We start from the raw sequence: 14914 nt of genomic DNA on the forward strand, positions 1-14914 counted from the left end.
CTGCAGCACCAAAACACACTCTAGCGCACATCTCCACACATCGATCCTACTAGCCATTCTGCTGGGACAGCAAAGAAAAAACTGCAATGACAGTGGACAGTATGGACTCGGGTAACATGAGACAGTCCGGTGGGATACTGAATGCACTGGGGAAATGAGATTACACATGTGATTTTATTATGCTGTGATTTTGCGTGTGCTCAAGTCAGCACATTAAAGGAAATCTTGACTTAATAACTTAATGAGAAATGAAGCTGAAATCTAACAGGCTACAATAAAGCCCTTATGCAAAACGTGATCTTCATATAGAGTTGTTGTGTTGATGCCCGAGCTTCAAGGCACAAAAGAGGAGCTGCATGAGTGAATTCGTGTCTCCCCAGAGGGTGGAGGCTTTCTGCAAAAGCTTGCAGGTTTCCCCTCATCGTCTGTTGTCTCTGCGTCAAATGATGCGCCGGCGCCTTCACTATAAAAGCACCTGTCCTGGCCAGACATCACTCGCATCTCACTTTCTCTCTCTCACACACACCCACCCTCACACACTCCTGAACTCCACACACACTCTGTCTCTCTCCCGTACAGATCAGTGGGACCGGACACCACCGAGGTAAAGGAAACATGAGTTACTCCAGCGAAATTTACAGCAGCAGCTCCTATCGGAAGATCTTCGGAGATGCCCCCCGGTCCGGCCGCGTGGGTCTGGTGAGCAGCAGCAGCCCGTCCCGGCTGCATTCTGCGGGATACCGCAGCAGCCACCGCACCTATGGTTCCCCTTCCGTGATGTCCTCCGCCACCTTCCGCAGGACAGCGGCGCCCGGCCGCGTCTTCTCCTCCATGCCGGAGTCCGCGATGGACCTGACCCAGTCCACCGCGGTCACCAACGAGCTCAAGATCATCCGCACCAACGAGAAGGAGCAGCTGCAGGGCCTCAACGACCGCTTCGTGTCCTTCATTGAGAAAGTGCATAACTTGGAGCAGCAGAACAAAGTCCTGGAGGCGGAGGTCACGCTGCTGCGGCAGCGCAACAGCGAGCCCTCGCGCCTGCACGAGCTGTACGAGCAAGAGATCCGCGAGTTGCGGGCGCGCGTGGAGGAGCTGACGCACGAGAAGAGCCAGATGCACCTGGACTGCGTGCAGATGAACGAGACGCTGGAGCGCGTGAGGGAGAAGCTGGAGGAGGAGACCAGGCTGCGCGAGGAAGCGGAGAACACCCTGAAGGGCTACCGGAAGGACGTGGACGACGCGACCCTGGCGCGCCTGGAGCTGGAGAAAAAAGTTGAGTCACTGCTGGACGAGATCGCCTTCCTCAGGAAAGTTCATGAGGAGGAGCTGCAGGAGCTGCAGGCGTCTCTGCAGGCCACACAGGTACAGCCCACCGGGTTCCATAGTCTGACACTCAGATTATCAACCACTAGTTTTCAATGATCTCAATGATATTCTTAAATCCTCGTGGCCTTCATATCCATCCATGTTTTATAAGCCAACATATCACATGATATTTGTCAGGGACTAAGGCTTGTGAGTTTTCAGTGACAACGTAAAAACTTGATTATAGGTTATTCCCTATGTTTCCTAATAGCTTCCATATAGCATGGCGGTAAAACTGTAAATAGTGTAATATGATCACCGGATAAAATGATTTGTTACAAACTACCTAGGTAATACACTGGTAATAATACACAGGTCCACAGCGACTGTTTATATGGGCTACTGTGTAGGTAGTAGGTGGGTTCAGTGAGCCGCTACAACAGTCCTGTCAGAGAGTTTTTCTCTATGTCCGACATGCTGTCTCCGCTTCAAACTGAACACTGCGCACTCGATAATTAATGGCACTGCAGTTCCGTTTCAGCACCGCGCGCTGTCCCTCCCCCCTCCTGCTCTCAGAAATCGAGGGTCTCGAGCGCCCCTGCAGAGTCCCGCACGCTCCGTCACGCCCCCGTGCAAACTTAAAGATGGAGTTTGTCTCAGGCATTACATGTTGGGGTTGAGCGAGTGTGTCCTTTTCCGCTAATGGGCACATGTCTTCGATGTCATCATGGATAAAGTACGTCCTAAAACTGAATTCTCTGTGAGAGTATTATGTATCATATTACATAGGTACCTCTTCAAATACAAATACGCGTAGTGAAACAAGGTCATTTTAAACCTAAGGTGACATACTGTAGGCTGAGTTCAGGCATTATGTGGCTTATAGTGTGGCAATAATGGTGATGTTTTCATTAAAGGAGTTGAGGAGGTGAGGAGAGGGTGCAGTGAGGGGTGGGGGGTGCGGAGAAATAGCGCATAATCAAAGGGTGTGGTCCTCCCAAGGGGCAGCAGGTGGGACATACCCTGTGAGGAAGGAGCATTTGTTTTGTTTTTTTGTTTTTGTTTTTTGTTTTTAGTGTGGGCTACATTTCAAGCTAAACTATTTCAACAATATTAGCACAGTTGAAATACTGTCACAGTCTGACCAAAAAAGTTTTGGTCTGACTTGCCCTGAGTGTACATGGAGTTGTTTTCATTAACGAGACCATCAATAACACTGACTCCTGTTCAAATATAAAAGCTCTTGGAGTTACTCAGACTTTATATGGAGCTGTTATTTTTATAACAGTATTAGAGCTTGTTGTATAGCAGCAAATGAAAAAGAAAAAAAAACTCTGAAGTGATAAAAGGCAGCAGGTAGCTTTCACTGCAACTTTGAGCAGAAATCAATTCATTGAATGTGCAGTAGTATTAAGTAAGTGATGTGTTTGAGTGATGGTTGCTGGCTAGATTTCTCCAGGGTTTCTCATCTTCTCTGCAGGGAATATAACTGCCATGTAAGCTACTGACAGCACAGCTTTCTCCGGCAGAGACAGGCCTGAGTCAGCAGTCGATTAATCAGTCCTGCGGCATTCCACCTCACTAGATTGCAACTCAGCTCATCAACACACTGCTCACCTTTTACATATGTATATGTCACCAGAGCACCTTAACCAGAAATTCAAGACATCAACTTTCACTAACCCCTGTTGGCAAATTATATTGTTGAATGATTAGAAAAATACAATTTTAAGTAAAAGTATAATTAATTCAAACAGAATACAAGTAAGTGAAACTACAACAACAAAAAACACATATAGCCACACATTTAAACAGAATCAGTTTCATATCTTGCTGCATTTTCACAGAAACAAACATATATAAACCTATAAGCCAAGACTTGGTATCCCTCGTTCCCTCTCCTGTGTTCAGGTGTCAGTGGAGATGGACATGAGCAAACCGGACCTGGCTGCCGCCCTGAAGGATATCCGGGCTCAGTACGAGAACCTGTCAGCCAGGAACCAGGTCCAGGCAGAGGAGTGGTACCGCTCCAAGTTCGCCAGTGTGACCGAGGCAGCTGCCCGCAACCAGGATGCCATCAAGCACTCAAAGGAGGAGCTGAGTGAGTACCGCAGGCAGGTGCAGGCCCGCACCCTGGAGATCGAGGCCCTCAGGGGCCACAACGAGGCCCTGGAGAGGCAGATTGCTGAGATGGAGGATCGCCATAACAATGAAATTGGAGAGATGCAGGTATGTAAGTGTGGATGTGATATATTTAACCTTTCTCTAAATGGGTAGGCCCAGCTGAGGTTGGAAACCTCATTTGCAAGGGAGACCTGATCAAGACAGCTGAATAAAATATTGCTGACAAAACAAACAAAAATCAGACAACAGATGAGACAAAATTCAAACCAGGTAAGAATACAAGCCTGATAAGGCAAATCACAGAGACAGTTAGAGGTCATTTACCATAGAAGTTACACAAGTCTGACTTTGGCCAGAGACATCACATTCATCAGCTGAACTCTAAAGGAGGACTCTGCACAGTGGACACTGATGAAAGACAGGGATATCTAATTATAAACGTATCTTTTAGAAATCACTCTCATAAATGAATGCAGCTCTTCTTCAGTGTGACAGCACAAATCTATTCTTAGATGTTTATCGTCACATTTTCAATCTATCTCTATTTGTGAAAATGGTATTTCATATTCAGACCGTTCTGCTATACAACTGTGACTGTATGTGCTGCTATCTCATGCAGTGATATTCCTCTCAAAGCCAAATAAAAACATTTATTAACCAAACACTTAATACATCTCTGTGTCTTCAGTGTCATCAAGTAAGACTAAAATTTGTGGTGTTAACATAATAATTATTATAATATTTGACCACTGTTATGATGGATGTAATATCATCAGTTTTCAGACTTAATACATAAAACTAAATGAATGTATTTAATAAGAAATGGCCTGACACTTTAAAAATGATAATCAGATATGATAATGACAATTTACTACATATAACCATGATTTGGATTTACATTGATTTCATCAAATATAGTGTTGTAGACTGTTGAGTGTAATAGTGTGGAGTGTGTATATAAAATAAATAACCATGAAGTGAATGTGAAGTAATGTGATTCTGTATGTATGTCTCTGTGTGTAGGACACCATCCAGCAGCTGGAGGCTGCACTGCGCAGCACCAAGGGAGAAATGTCCCGTCACCTGCGTGAGTACCAGGACCTGCTGAACGTCAAGATGGCTCTGGACATTGAGATCGCTGCCTACAGGTCAGCTACATTACAGAGAAACACAGCAGTAACCAGTTTGGCAGACTGAACTAACCTAAAAGTGATAAATAATAAGTTAATGAATGATGAATACTGAAAGAGTAATGGTTATTCTTCTGTTTTGCATCTTGTTTTTCTCAGCAGTGAAGCTGGAAAGTTTTGAGTTAATATTTTATTTATGCACATCCTGGAGAATGCAGTCAACATTACAATGAGCTTCACTTCCACTCCAGCATTTATTTCAAGCCTTTTTGAAACTAAACCCTTATGGGGAGTGCAGTGACCTAGTTTTCAAGACACATGACATGTGACAGCAATGTCACCAGTTTGATTCTGTCCAGTGATCTTTGTTTCATATCATGTAATTCTCTCATGCCACACAGTTCCTGACCATATCTACAGTCCATTTCCCCACTGTAAAAATCAGATGAAAGTCACTGATACATGTGAAATCTTATAATAATATACAGTACCTCAGCAACAGTGATGATGTTCAGGGCAAAGATACCAAAACAGACAGCAGAGGTGCTGCTACTGATATCCCAGTGACATTCAATCCCTAAGGAGAGATACACTCAGATAATAATAGAAACGAAACCAGACTAGAAGGTCATTGTCTCTTGTCCCGTGTGTGTGTGTCTCTCTGTCTGTACAGGAAGCTGCTGGAAGGCGAGGAGTGCCGCCTCAGCTCTGTTGGTGGAGCCGTGGTCCAGTCGGGCTACCCTGGCTTCTCCTACATGTCAGCCCGAACCTACACCCTGGGAGCCTACAGGAAGTCCGGTGCCAAGCCTGAGGAGGAGGAAGAGGAGGCTGAGGAGGAGGAGAAGGAGGAGGAGGAGGAGGGAGAGGAGGGAGAGGAGGGAGAGGAGGGAGAGGAGGAGGCCGAGGAGGGAGAAGAGGGAGAGGAGGGAGAGGAGGGAGAAGGAGAGGAAGGTGAGGAGGAGGAAGAGGAAGAGGAGGAGGAGAAGGAGAAGCCAAAGGAGAAAGACGAGAAGGAGAAGAAGAAGGAGAGCCCCACCGGCAAGAACAGCAAGAGCTAAACTGCTTGTATCATCATCTTCATCATCATCATCATCATCATCATCATCATCACCAGTAACACATTCCACATCCAAACAATCACTTGTATGGATCTGGTTACTGTTCACATCATCTTTGTCACACACATATACACACACACACAAAGACACACAGAACTCTGCACACTCCAGATGCCTCACACCTGTGTTTCTCTGTCTCTGTTTGCTCAGAAGTGATTAGCTCAAACATTATTAGACCAAGAAGGAGGGAAGGCAGAATAGATGTATTATGATGGCAGATGAGTTTAAATCATTCACACACTCTGCAGAGGTCATCATGATTTTACATAACATGCACAAGTGCAGAGAGACGCACAGAAAGTGAGCATGATGCCGCAAAGTTTCATAGGTTTGAAACTGAATGATTTGTCCTCATGTGAGCAACAGTAAATGTGCCATTCATGATCAATATTCAAAATTAGAGCAATCAATAACCTTGAAAGTAACAATTTTGTCAGCACACAGACTTTAAGATAAATGCACAGATCTCAGAGCATGAGAAACAGCCAGTCCAACTTTTACGGTGCTATTTGATTTTTACATATAAAAGTTGGGGAGTTCTGTGAGTAAAGATTTTATCTCAGAACAAAGCTCTACCAGCTCATTCCTGAACGTCGGCTCGTCACACAGGGGAAGTTTAACGGAAATAAAAGCTTCTATTTGAAGTGTAAGTCAAACCCCATATTTCACACAGCAGGTGAGTGCTTTTCACTCCCCTCTTTCTTCCACTCCTCTCCACTTAGTTCTACATCTCATCCCACCATGACAAACTGAAATGTACCACTGACCATTCAAAACCTTTTCCATTGTCTTTTATTCACTGCAGCACGGCAATAATGGCAACTCGGAGCTCAGAAAAAACTGTATATATGAATGTGTTGGGGGGGTGGGTAGTACTTTTAGTAGTACTTTTCAGTCGCAGGGAAGGAGGAGTGCTGCAGCTTCTCCACGATGAAGTGCATCTTTGGGAATGAAAAGTATAGAGTTCAAATTGCTGCTATATATATATTTTTGGGAATATGAATTATCCCCCCTTTGATTGATTCATTTGTCAAGGAATTTATCAGCCATCTCACCTGTCAGAGTTGAATATTTATAATTAAGTCCTCCTCCTTACGTTCTTTCCCTTCACCTTTAGAGAAAACCGACCTTTTTTATTTCTCCTCACATAAACGTGGTGGTGCTTTTGTTTAATTTAGCTGGAAAGGTGAAGGTGAGCGTGGCTGCCAGTGTCAGGCAGCTGCTGGTGACACTGACAGCCCTCAGCTCAGACTGCAAGTGGCAGGTGGGGCAGATACTGCTGGGGGTCATGGGTACATGGTTCAGAGTCACATATAAGGGCTATTTTCACCATAACTCCTTCTATCACTTTGCCCTGAACTGGTTTGCATCACTGTTTATCATTTCACACCCCTCTGCTTTTCTTTTTGTCGACAAATGAATCAACCAACAGGCATGAATGCATGGCCTGACTCTTGGAGCTTGAATATCTACTGGATGGGATAGATTTTTGCTTGTTGTTGTGTGATCAGTAATAAAAAAATAAAAAAAACTTGCCTTAACCATGACTGAAAGTTAAAATAAAACATGTTTTCACCTGCATCTCACTTGTTTGTTGGGAGGCTGAGGAGTGCTGACATTTTCCAGACCGTTCTGCTATACAACTGTGACTGTATGTGCTGCTATCTCATGCAGTGATATTCCTCTCAAAGCCAAATAAAAACATTTATTAACCAAACACTTAATACATCTCTGTGTCTTCAGTGTCATCAAATAAGACTGAAATTTGTCATGTTAACATTATTATAATATTTGACCACTGTTACAATGGATGTAATCATCATAGGAAAACACAAAGTATTCAAATTCTCTCAAGTTTTCAATGATATGAGACTACATAAAACTAAATGAATGTATTTAATAAGAAATGGCCTAACACTTTAAAAATGATAATCAGATATGATAATGACAATTTACTACATATAACCATGATTTGGATTTACATTGATTTAATCAAATATAGTGTTGTAGACTGTTGAGTGTAATAGTGTGGAGTGTGCATATAAAATGAATAACCATGAAGTGAAGTGTATAGAGTGTGAAGAGTATATAGGAATAGAATCTATTTGTATTCAGTGTTGTATCAAAATTATGACAAAACAATGTAGTTTAAGTAGTTGCTGAAAAAGAATATGGTGTTGATCTTTACAGAGAAAAGGTGAATGACATAATAATTAAGGAAATAACATATTAATGCCGGTATTGATTCATGGTGTGACATCTTCCTTCACATCTTCATATATTTATATAAGTTCATACATGAAACTGATTACTAATGATGAACAAAAACATCCATCCATTTTTTGAAGTCATATACTTGTACACAAGGGCAGCCTATCCCAGCATGCTTTTGGGTGAGAGGCATTAACTGCAGGGCCATCATCACCATAGACAAACACAGTTTTGCATTCTGGCAATTCAAAGCTTTCAGTTCAGCTATTTTCATCATATGCACATCTCTTACTATTCATCTCAAAAGCTTCTATCTCATTCACTTCAGCTGACATCCCAACTGCATAAAGCACCTACACTTTTACTGTCAACGCTCACACCACCACACCATTATTTCTATTTACATCACTTAACCTTAATGACACTGCAGCTGCGTTCAGTGATGACATTGTGTCTGATTGTTACGTTGCCTTCAACACAATCACTTCAGCTGGAACCTCAGCTTATTTCAGTGTGTGTATTTTCACTGACACTGTCAGTTGCTTCCATTGATCACTCTTCAACTGATGAACTGTTTTCACTGTTTAAACCTCAGCTGACTCTTATGTGCACATACACTTGAACTGACACTTAAACTCTTTCAAGTGCTTCAGCTGTTTAGTTTCCACGTTATTGTGAATTTACACATCAGCGATGCACTTCAGTGCATCAAGACACGATTGTACCATCTATATGCGTCTGAGGCTGAGACTTCATTCATCTTTATGTGGAGAGGGGCAAGACACATTCACTTACAATCGCTTCCAGTCGTATACTGACCTGCCTCCTTTGCTTCCCACAGAGTTCAAATCGATTAGACTTGAACATTTAAAATCATGAGGCTCTCCAGTGTCCAGGCAGTTTGAGAGAGGAAGTGGATCTGAATTCTCTTTGTTTGTTTAAGTATTAAGTGACTTAAGGAATTCAACTGTAAAGTGTTTCATATAAACCTACTTAATTCACCACTTTATGCAGTGCTATTAGCCCGCTACCCATCCTAGCTCCCACAGTTTATACATAAACAACCCTCCTCACACCATTTGGCCACACACCTCACACACAACTTGAATTTGAATGAATCTTGGTCTGACTGTGGATTAGCTCCAGGGCTGTGGCTGAATCATCAAAAAAATCCTTGAGCTTGATGGAAAACATCATGAGGTCAAGGAAAGATGTGTGGCAGAATTCATCAGGATTCTGACTGCACTTACACCAGGCTATGATAGATGTTACTGATGTGGGTTGCTTTAAATGTTATCATCGCAAAGAACTGTGGGACGACATTATCTCCTTTCCTTTCTTAAAGGACGGTCCAGTGCTAAAGGAGATGAGAAAGGACACTCCTTTCCTTAGCTCTTATCATGGCTGCCACTTACAGTATATACTACCAGGTCAGTAGGATCCCTCCTAAGCAAAAAACACAGCCTTATGCTACCATAATGAGTGCAGCTGGGACACCGCTGGTAGTAGCGGAACCTGCTTGTAACCTGGAACCTGGGGCTTAAAACACTGCTGGGATGGAGCCCAGTGCATCCCAGAGTTGCACAGCCACTCAGGATGATACATGCTGCCTTGAGGAGGAGCTGGAAATGCTGCTGAGGTTCAGGCCTTATGCTTCCACAAGGAGCAGCTTTGTGTGGAAGCTGCAATGGTTGCAGAAAATTTTATGACTTAAAGTTATGCTCTTCTTACTGTGACGTTACAAAAAGGCGCCTGTGTAAAAGACCTACTGACGTTCCAGTTACATGCCTTGCTCTCAAGCACTTTGACAGCATTTCTCGCTTTCACCCCCACAAACTGTGTTCATTCAGTCACACGCCTGCATTCCTCCTCAGCCTTGAGGGTGCAGTTGATACCTTTGTCATTAATGGGTGGAGCTACGTAATGTCTGCTGGGTGTTACTATCGGCTCATCTCATCCCTTGTCTGCCTGCACCCAGAGGTGAAGGATAGGGCCGGCTAAGATGGATGACAGTTGCCAACACTGGCCCACCAGCACAGCTGTCACCAGCAAGAACTTCATCACCGCCTGAGACTGCTTGTTTCCTTACTCACAGACTATAGCCTTGTGTGAGTGTGTGTGTGTGTGTGTGTGTGTGTGTGTGTGTGTGTGTGTGTGGGAGGGAGAATCAGGACAGAACATTATCAGAACTAACAGAGAATCAATAAGAGTGTCAGAAAAGCAGGAGGAAAAGTAGGAAGGACAAATGTTTTTGACTATAAGGAAAGGATCACACGAGTTGCAGGGGAAAAAACGCAACGCGATACAGCACAGTGAAGGACAAGAGCTGCAAAATCTTCCCTGAATATGTTTGGGACAATCTATAAGATATTGGATACTATTTGAGACAGATCACTACAATACTGCAGTAGAGATAGTGATACATGGATCTGTGTAGTGAGTTTAACTGCACATCTGCATCTTTTAGTATATGTCTTGTCTTTCACTCAGGATTGATACCATTCTCATATTTATCTGTTAAATATGAAGCTACAATCAGCAGCTACTTAGCTTAGCATAAACTGTCCTGAGGTGACAAAATCCAGAAAAATACACACAGTATTGTTTTTATACTTTGTACCAATCAAACAAACAAGATATAAGGTGTTCATTAGTGAACTTTAGAGGTGCTGCTGGTGGGCAGATTTTAAAGACTGTGCTTCGCACAACTTTGTCCATGATTGTAAATCAATATAATTAAAGAGTAACATAACAACTTAACTCCCTGAAAATCCTGTTTTTGCAGACCTACGCTACTTTAACTTCTCACCTTGCTGTAGTGATGGACAGATGCACTCTGTGTCCCCATGACATCACAGGTGGGTGTAGTTACAGGTGCTACAGATCATACTTCTGACCACACCCATCACTGCTGAGCAGCCTGATGTTAAGTTATTCCTCCACCCCCACCCCTGTCTCTGCATGCTGGACAGTATGACTGATGTTCTGTCTTTCCTCAGTGACACAAGGAGAGTTATGACTCGGCATGGACCTCTGTGGTGTGGTGTCAGACAGGGAGTGTGTCAGAGGACAGATTTATTGAAAATTCAAGAGTCCGATCAATCCCACAGCTCTGCAGGCCTGTGGCCCGCCGCTGGCTGGACTGTGAAATCGTCCTTGATTTGGCCAGGCTGCTGCTGTGTGCGTGCTGAGCTCTGCTGTCAGCAGATTCTGTTGTTGTGGAGGTGCATACATAATTGAACTGCTCTCCTCCTCCTCCTCCTCCACTACCCTCCTGAGACCCTTCGAGATAAAGCAATAAATACTCAACCTCAGCAATTTAACAACCATCCCTCCCTGTTCCTGTTGCTGGGAGTCCACAAGCATATAATTACATTTCCACTTTTAAGTGAGTTAAACACAGAGATACTGGCAAACACAATCATCTGTGACCTTGTCATTGCAAGTGCTGACATCCCAAGTGGACACTTGGCTGGTGCAGTGGTTCTGAGGGCTTCACAAGTGAAATTGTATATATTGTATAGTATAATAATAATATAATAATAGCTTGTAGTTTGCACAAACTAGGAGTGGATGTTTTACAAAGCTTGTGGTGAAAGTTAGGAGACCAGTTGACAAAGCTGCTCTCTGTCAGCTCTATATTAGTCTCCAGCTCAGTTTCAGTTCAGGGATCTTTTTTTCATTCATTGTTTCTCTGTCTTGTCCTTCTCCTCTCTGTCTCCTTTCATCCTTATGTCTCTTTCTGTGTGTGCGTGTCTCTCTCCCCCTCTCTCCCTCCAAGTCCTTTGCTATATATAGACTTCTGCATTGCAGATGTCCCAGAGCCCTGCAGTTCTCGAGGAGCTGCTGAGGAGCCCCAGCCAAAATTTTGGCTGCCTGACACACACACACAGAGCTGAGGCGAACAGAAACAACAGACTGTGCACCACAGGATGGGACAGTTAGAGTGTGACAGGACTTCATACAGTAGCATCGTACATGTGCAATGTGCTGTGCAGCATGGCTGAGCAACGTCCACGGCATCACACTGCAGCAAGGATGAAGTGCCCCCCACAGAACAGTCAAAACCACTGCAGTCATAATCTTTGGGTGGGTGGGTACGTGAGTGAGTGGTAGAGAATTCTTGTTGTCATGCTGTTCTTATATTCTTGTGTTTTTTTTTTAACTGCTGGGTTATGGTTCAACTTTTTACAAGGCTGAAATGTTTTAAACTTCAAGGACTGACAGTGAATGATCACACCTTCAAAGACAGCAGTAATCACACAGTTTTTATTCCAAAAAACATTTGTTCCTTGTGTGAGTCATAAAAAGTTAAAAAAAAAAATTGATCATTTGGATGTAAATTGGTGACAAATATCTAAATGGTTGTTCAATAAAATACAAATAAAGCTGTATAATAAATGTACCCTCACCAAATACTTTAAAAAAAAAAAAAAACAGCAACAGATTTAATGATTTGAAGATAATTTCTGGAGGCTTGGCCTAATTATGGCAAAGCCAGTTACTGAAGAACACAGTATTTGTAGAATATCTGTTAAAAAAAAAAAACAACAAACAAACATAGAAATCTATTAAAAAAAACTAATGTCAAAACCAACAAAAAATCTTTCTTGTTCTACAACAGCAGGCAAATTACAATGACAACATAAGAAAATTTTAGGTTAAAAAAGTGTCAAGTGCACACACAAGTAATAGTCATAATGAATAGTCATGTCAACTTGCCACTAAAGCTAGAAAATTAAAAAAAAAACAAAAAACAATAAATTCTGTGTATCTGCTTGGTTTTTAAGGCAAGTTTATTTGTCCAGCAACAATTCAGTTCAAAGAATTTATATAAGACATGAAGTGCATTAATACAAGAATACATAAAAAGACATAAACAGTACTTAAAAGGATTAAACTAAATTAGGAGATAAGATAAAGTTAGGCATGCATCAAGGTGCGACACACATGAAGTAAGGGAACAGAAGCAGAGAACACTGACAGCTTCAGTTACTCTGTTTAGTTTGTTTTTAACATCACCTGCAGAGGTTCATTTTATCTTTTCTCCCTGCTGAGGAAAAAAAAAACTGGTGAGTCATAATTCATTTTGCACCAGGTGTGCTCATTACAAATGTAGCGACATAATTTAGAAAAATGCAGCAAAAATCAGACACAGTCATTTGTTTTGTTTTGTTTTTTTTAAACTAGTCTATGTAACCTAATGATTAGTCTGTCAGATTTAGTAGATTGCTCTCTGGGTGATGTATATGAATACGTACACCGCATCACAATGATGATCCTAAACAAACTTGTTCTGTTTCACGGTCCTGTTAACACCATTCATCACTGACTATAGAGAAGGTGAACAGTCTACAGTACAGTGTCAGATCCTATTGAACTGTTGTATTTGGGCTGCAATGTTCACCTTCTTTTCACTACTGCTGCAACAGTGGTAGGCCATTAAGTATTTATAACTGCTGGCTTCTGTCAGGCCACAGAGCTGACACACACACACACACACACACACACACACACACACACACACACACACACACACACACACACACACACACAAACAATTATAGTGAGCTTTTGCTGCCACTTGGTGTTAAAGGTGCAAATTGCAGATCATTTTAAAAACATGAGACTACCACCATCAAGCCCTCTAGTCTTCATGGATACTTGACTGGATACTAAACTGATAATGTAACACTTTTTAAATGAGAAGCACACATACAATATTTTAAACTTTTAAACTGAATTCTCCATCCATGAAGAGGAGGGAGCATTTCTGTTGTTTTTAAAAAGCATAACTTGTGATGCAGTTGGTGAGATTATTGGAAAAGCGTTATACACTTACTGAATACACTCTGTCAGTACGGTGAGAGAGTGTATTCAGTAAGTGTATAACACTTTGAGTGAGTGTATAGGAGAAGAAGTTAAATGTAACTTTTAAAGGACCTCTGTGACCAAGATTTTTTTTTGATAAAGAATCTGACTCAGAGCCTGGACATCACCAGCCACAGTAATGCAAATGAAAATGACTGAGTTACTGACATATTTCAGAACATAAATGAAATAGGCTACACGTATTTATGACTGATAATCTACAATTCCACAATATTTGTCGTGAGTATAGCACACACCTCCCGTGACATCAGAGTGCTCCAATAGCAATGTCAAGTTAGCCAGAATACAACTAAATATTAGACAACTATACCTTAAAAATAAAAGCACACATTTACCACTTGCAAACTATGAGTACATGATAACATTATTTGTGTTATGATTGTTTTTGGAAATGCTAAAACAAAGAAACCCAACAGAAAAACAGGTATTTATAGACAAAGATGAGAATCCAGGCTTCATTATCTAGATTGTTTGATGGAAAGGCTTTTGTGTTGAAAATTCTTTTCTGTGAGGGCACAGCAGATTGTAAAAGACAGTAATTAACAGACCTCCATCACTCCCTGCCCTGTCATTTCTTTTTGACTTGACTTGACTTTGAGTTTTGAACAGTTCACTTCTGATCAGGTTAAAAACTATGGACTTTTTTGCCACCTCTGTTGAGGTATGTGTGCCTCTGCTGCTCATCCAAATAGTTAAGTTCAGTAGTAGTACTGCTGCAATTGCACAGCTGGACCGTGAACATGTGGCAAAGTAGATTTCCAAATTTAGATTCGAATGGGGAAATGAAATCATAAAATTTCTCATGTCATTCTCAGTTTGAAACGGTTTACATCCTAAGACTTGCATGACATGAAAACTTCTCTTTTCATTTTGTGGCCAATTGTATTATTATTATTATTGTTGTTGTTGTTTACATTTGTATGAGATAAATACAAATCCCCAGTTTCTCCCAGCAGTGTATGTTACTAACTAATTTCACCCATTGTTGTATTAAAAATAAAGCTGGGGTGACTACACCTGTGTATGGTGATGTTCTATTTCGGTCAAAATTAACTTTACATGCAGCCATCTTTTCAGTGTTAACTAATGGCACACAGATTTAAATATGTAATCAATATAAAGTTCATTAGTACG

At 41.8% G+C, this 14914-nt stretch overlaps 1 protein-coding gene across 1 annotated transcript; it reads left to right on the forward strand.

Annotated features, from left to right (window-relative positions):
- The first annotated feature begins 465 nt into the window (after window positions 1-465).
- On the forward strand, window positions 466-7394 carry zgc:65851 (uncharacterized protein LOC321113 homolog). Its single transcript, XM_018669624.2, has 4 exons — window positions 466-1362; window positions 3217-3534; window positions 4453-4577; window positions 5233-7394. The coding sequence occupies exons 1-4, from the start codon at window positions 616-618 to the stop codon at window positions 5615-5617; spliced, it is 1575 nt and encodes a 524-aa protein (XP_018525140.1). The 5' UTR covers window positions 466-615; the 3' UTR covers window positions 5618-7394.
- Window positions 7395-14914: the final 7520 nt, after the last annotated feature.

Source organism: Lates calcarifer, linkage group LG13 (genome assembly GCF_001640805.2).
Source record: "Lates calcarifer isolate ASB-BC8 linkage group LG13, TLL_Latcal_v3, whole genome shotgun sequence".
Classification (NCBI taxonomy): domain Eukaryota; kingdom Metazoa; phylum Chordata; class Actinopteri; family Centropomidae; genus Lates; species Lates calcarifer.

Bases quoted from the DNA above. Each gene is read 5' to 3' on its own strand.
- zgc:65851 (XM_018669624.2), top strand. From the start codon at position 616: ATGAGTTACTCCAGCGAAATTTACAGCAGCAGCTCCTATCGGAAGATC. The intron at 1,363-3,216 runs GTACAGCCCACC...TCCTGTGTTCAG, and splicing joins CGTCTCTGCAGGCCACACAG to GTGTCAGTGGAGATGGACAT. The intron at 3,535-4,452 runs GTATGTAAGTGT...CTCTGTGTGTAG, and splicing joins ATGAAATTGGAGAGATGCAG to GACACCATCCAGCAGCTGGA.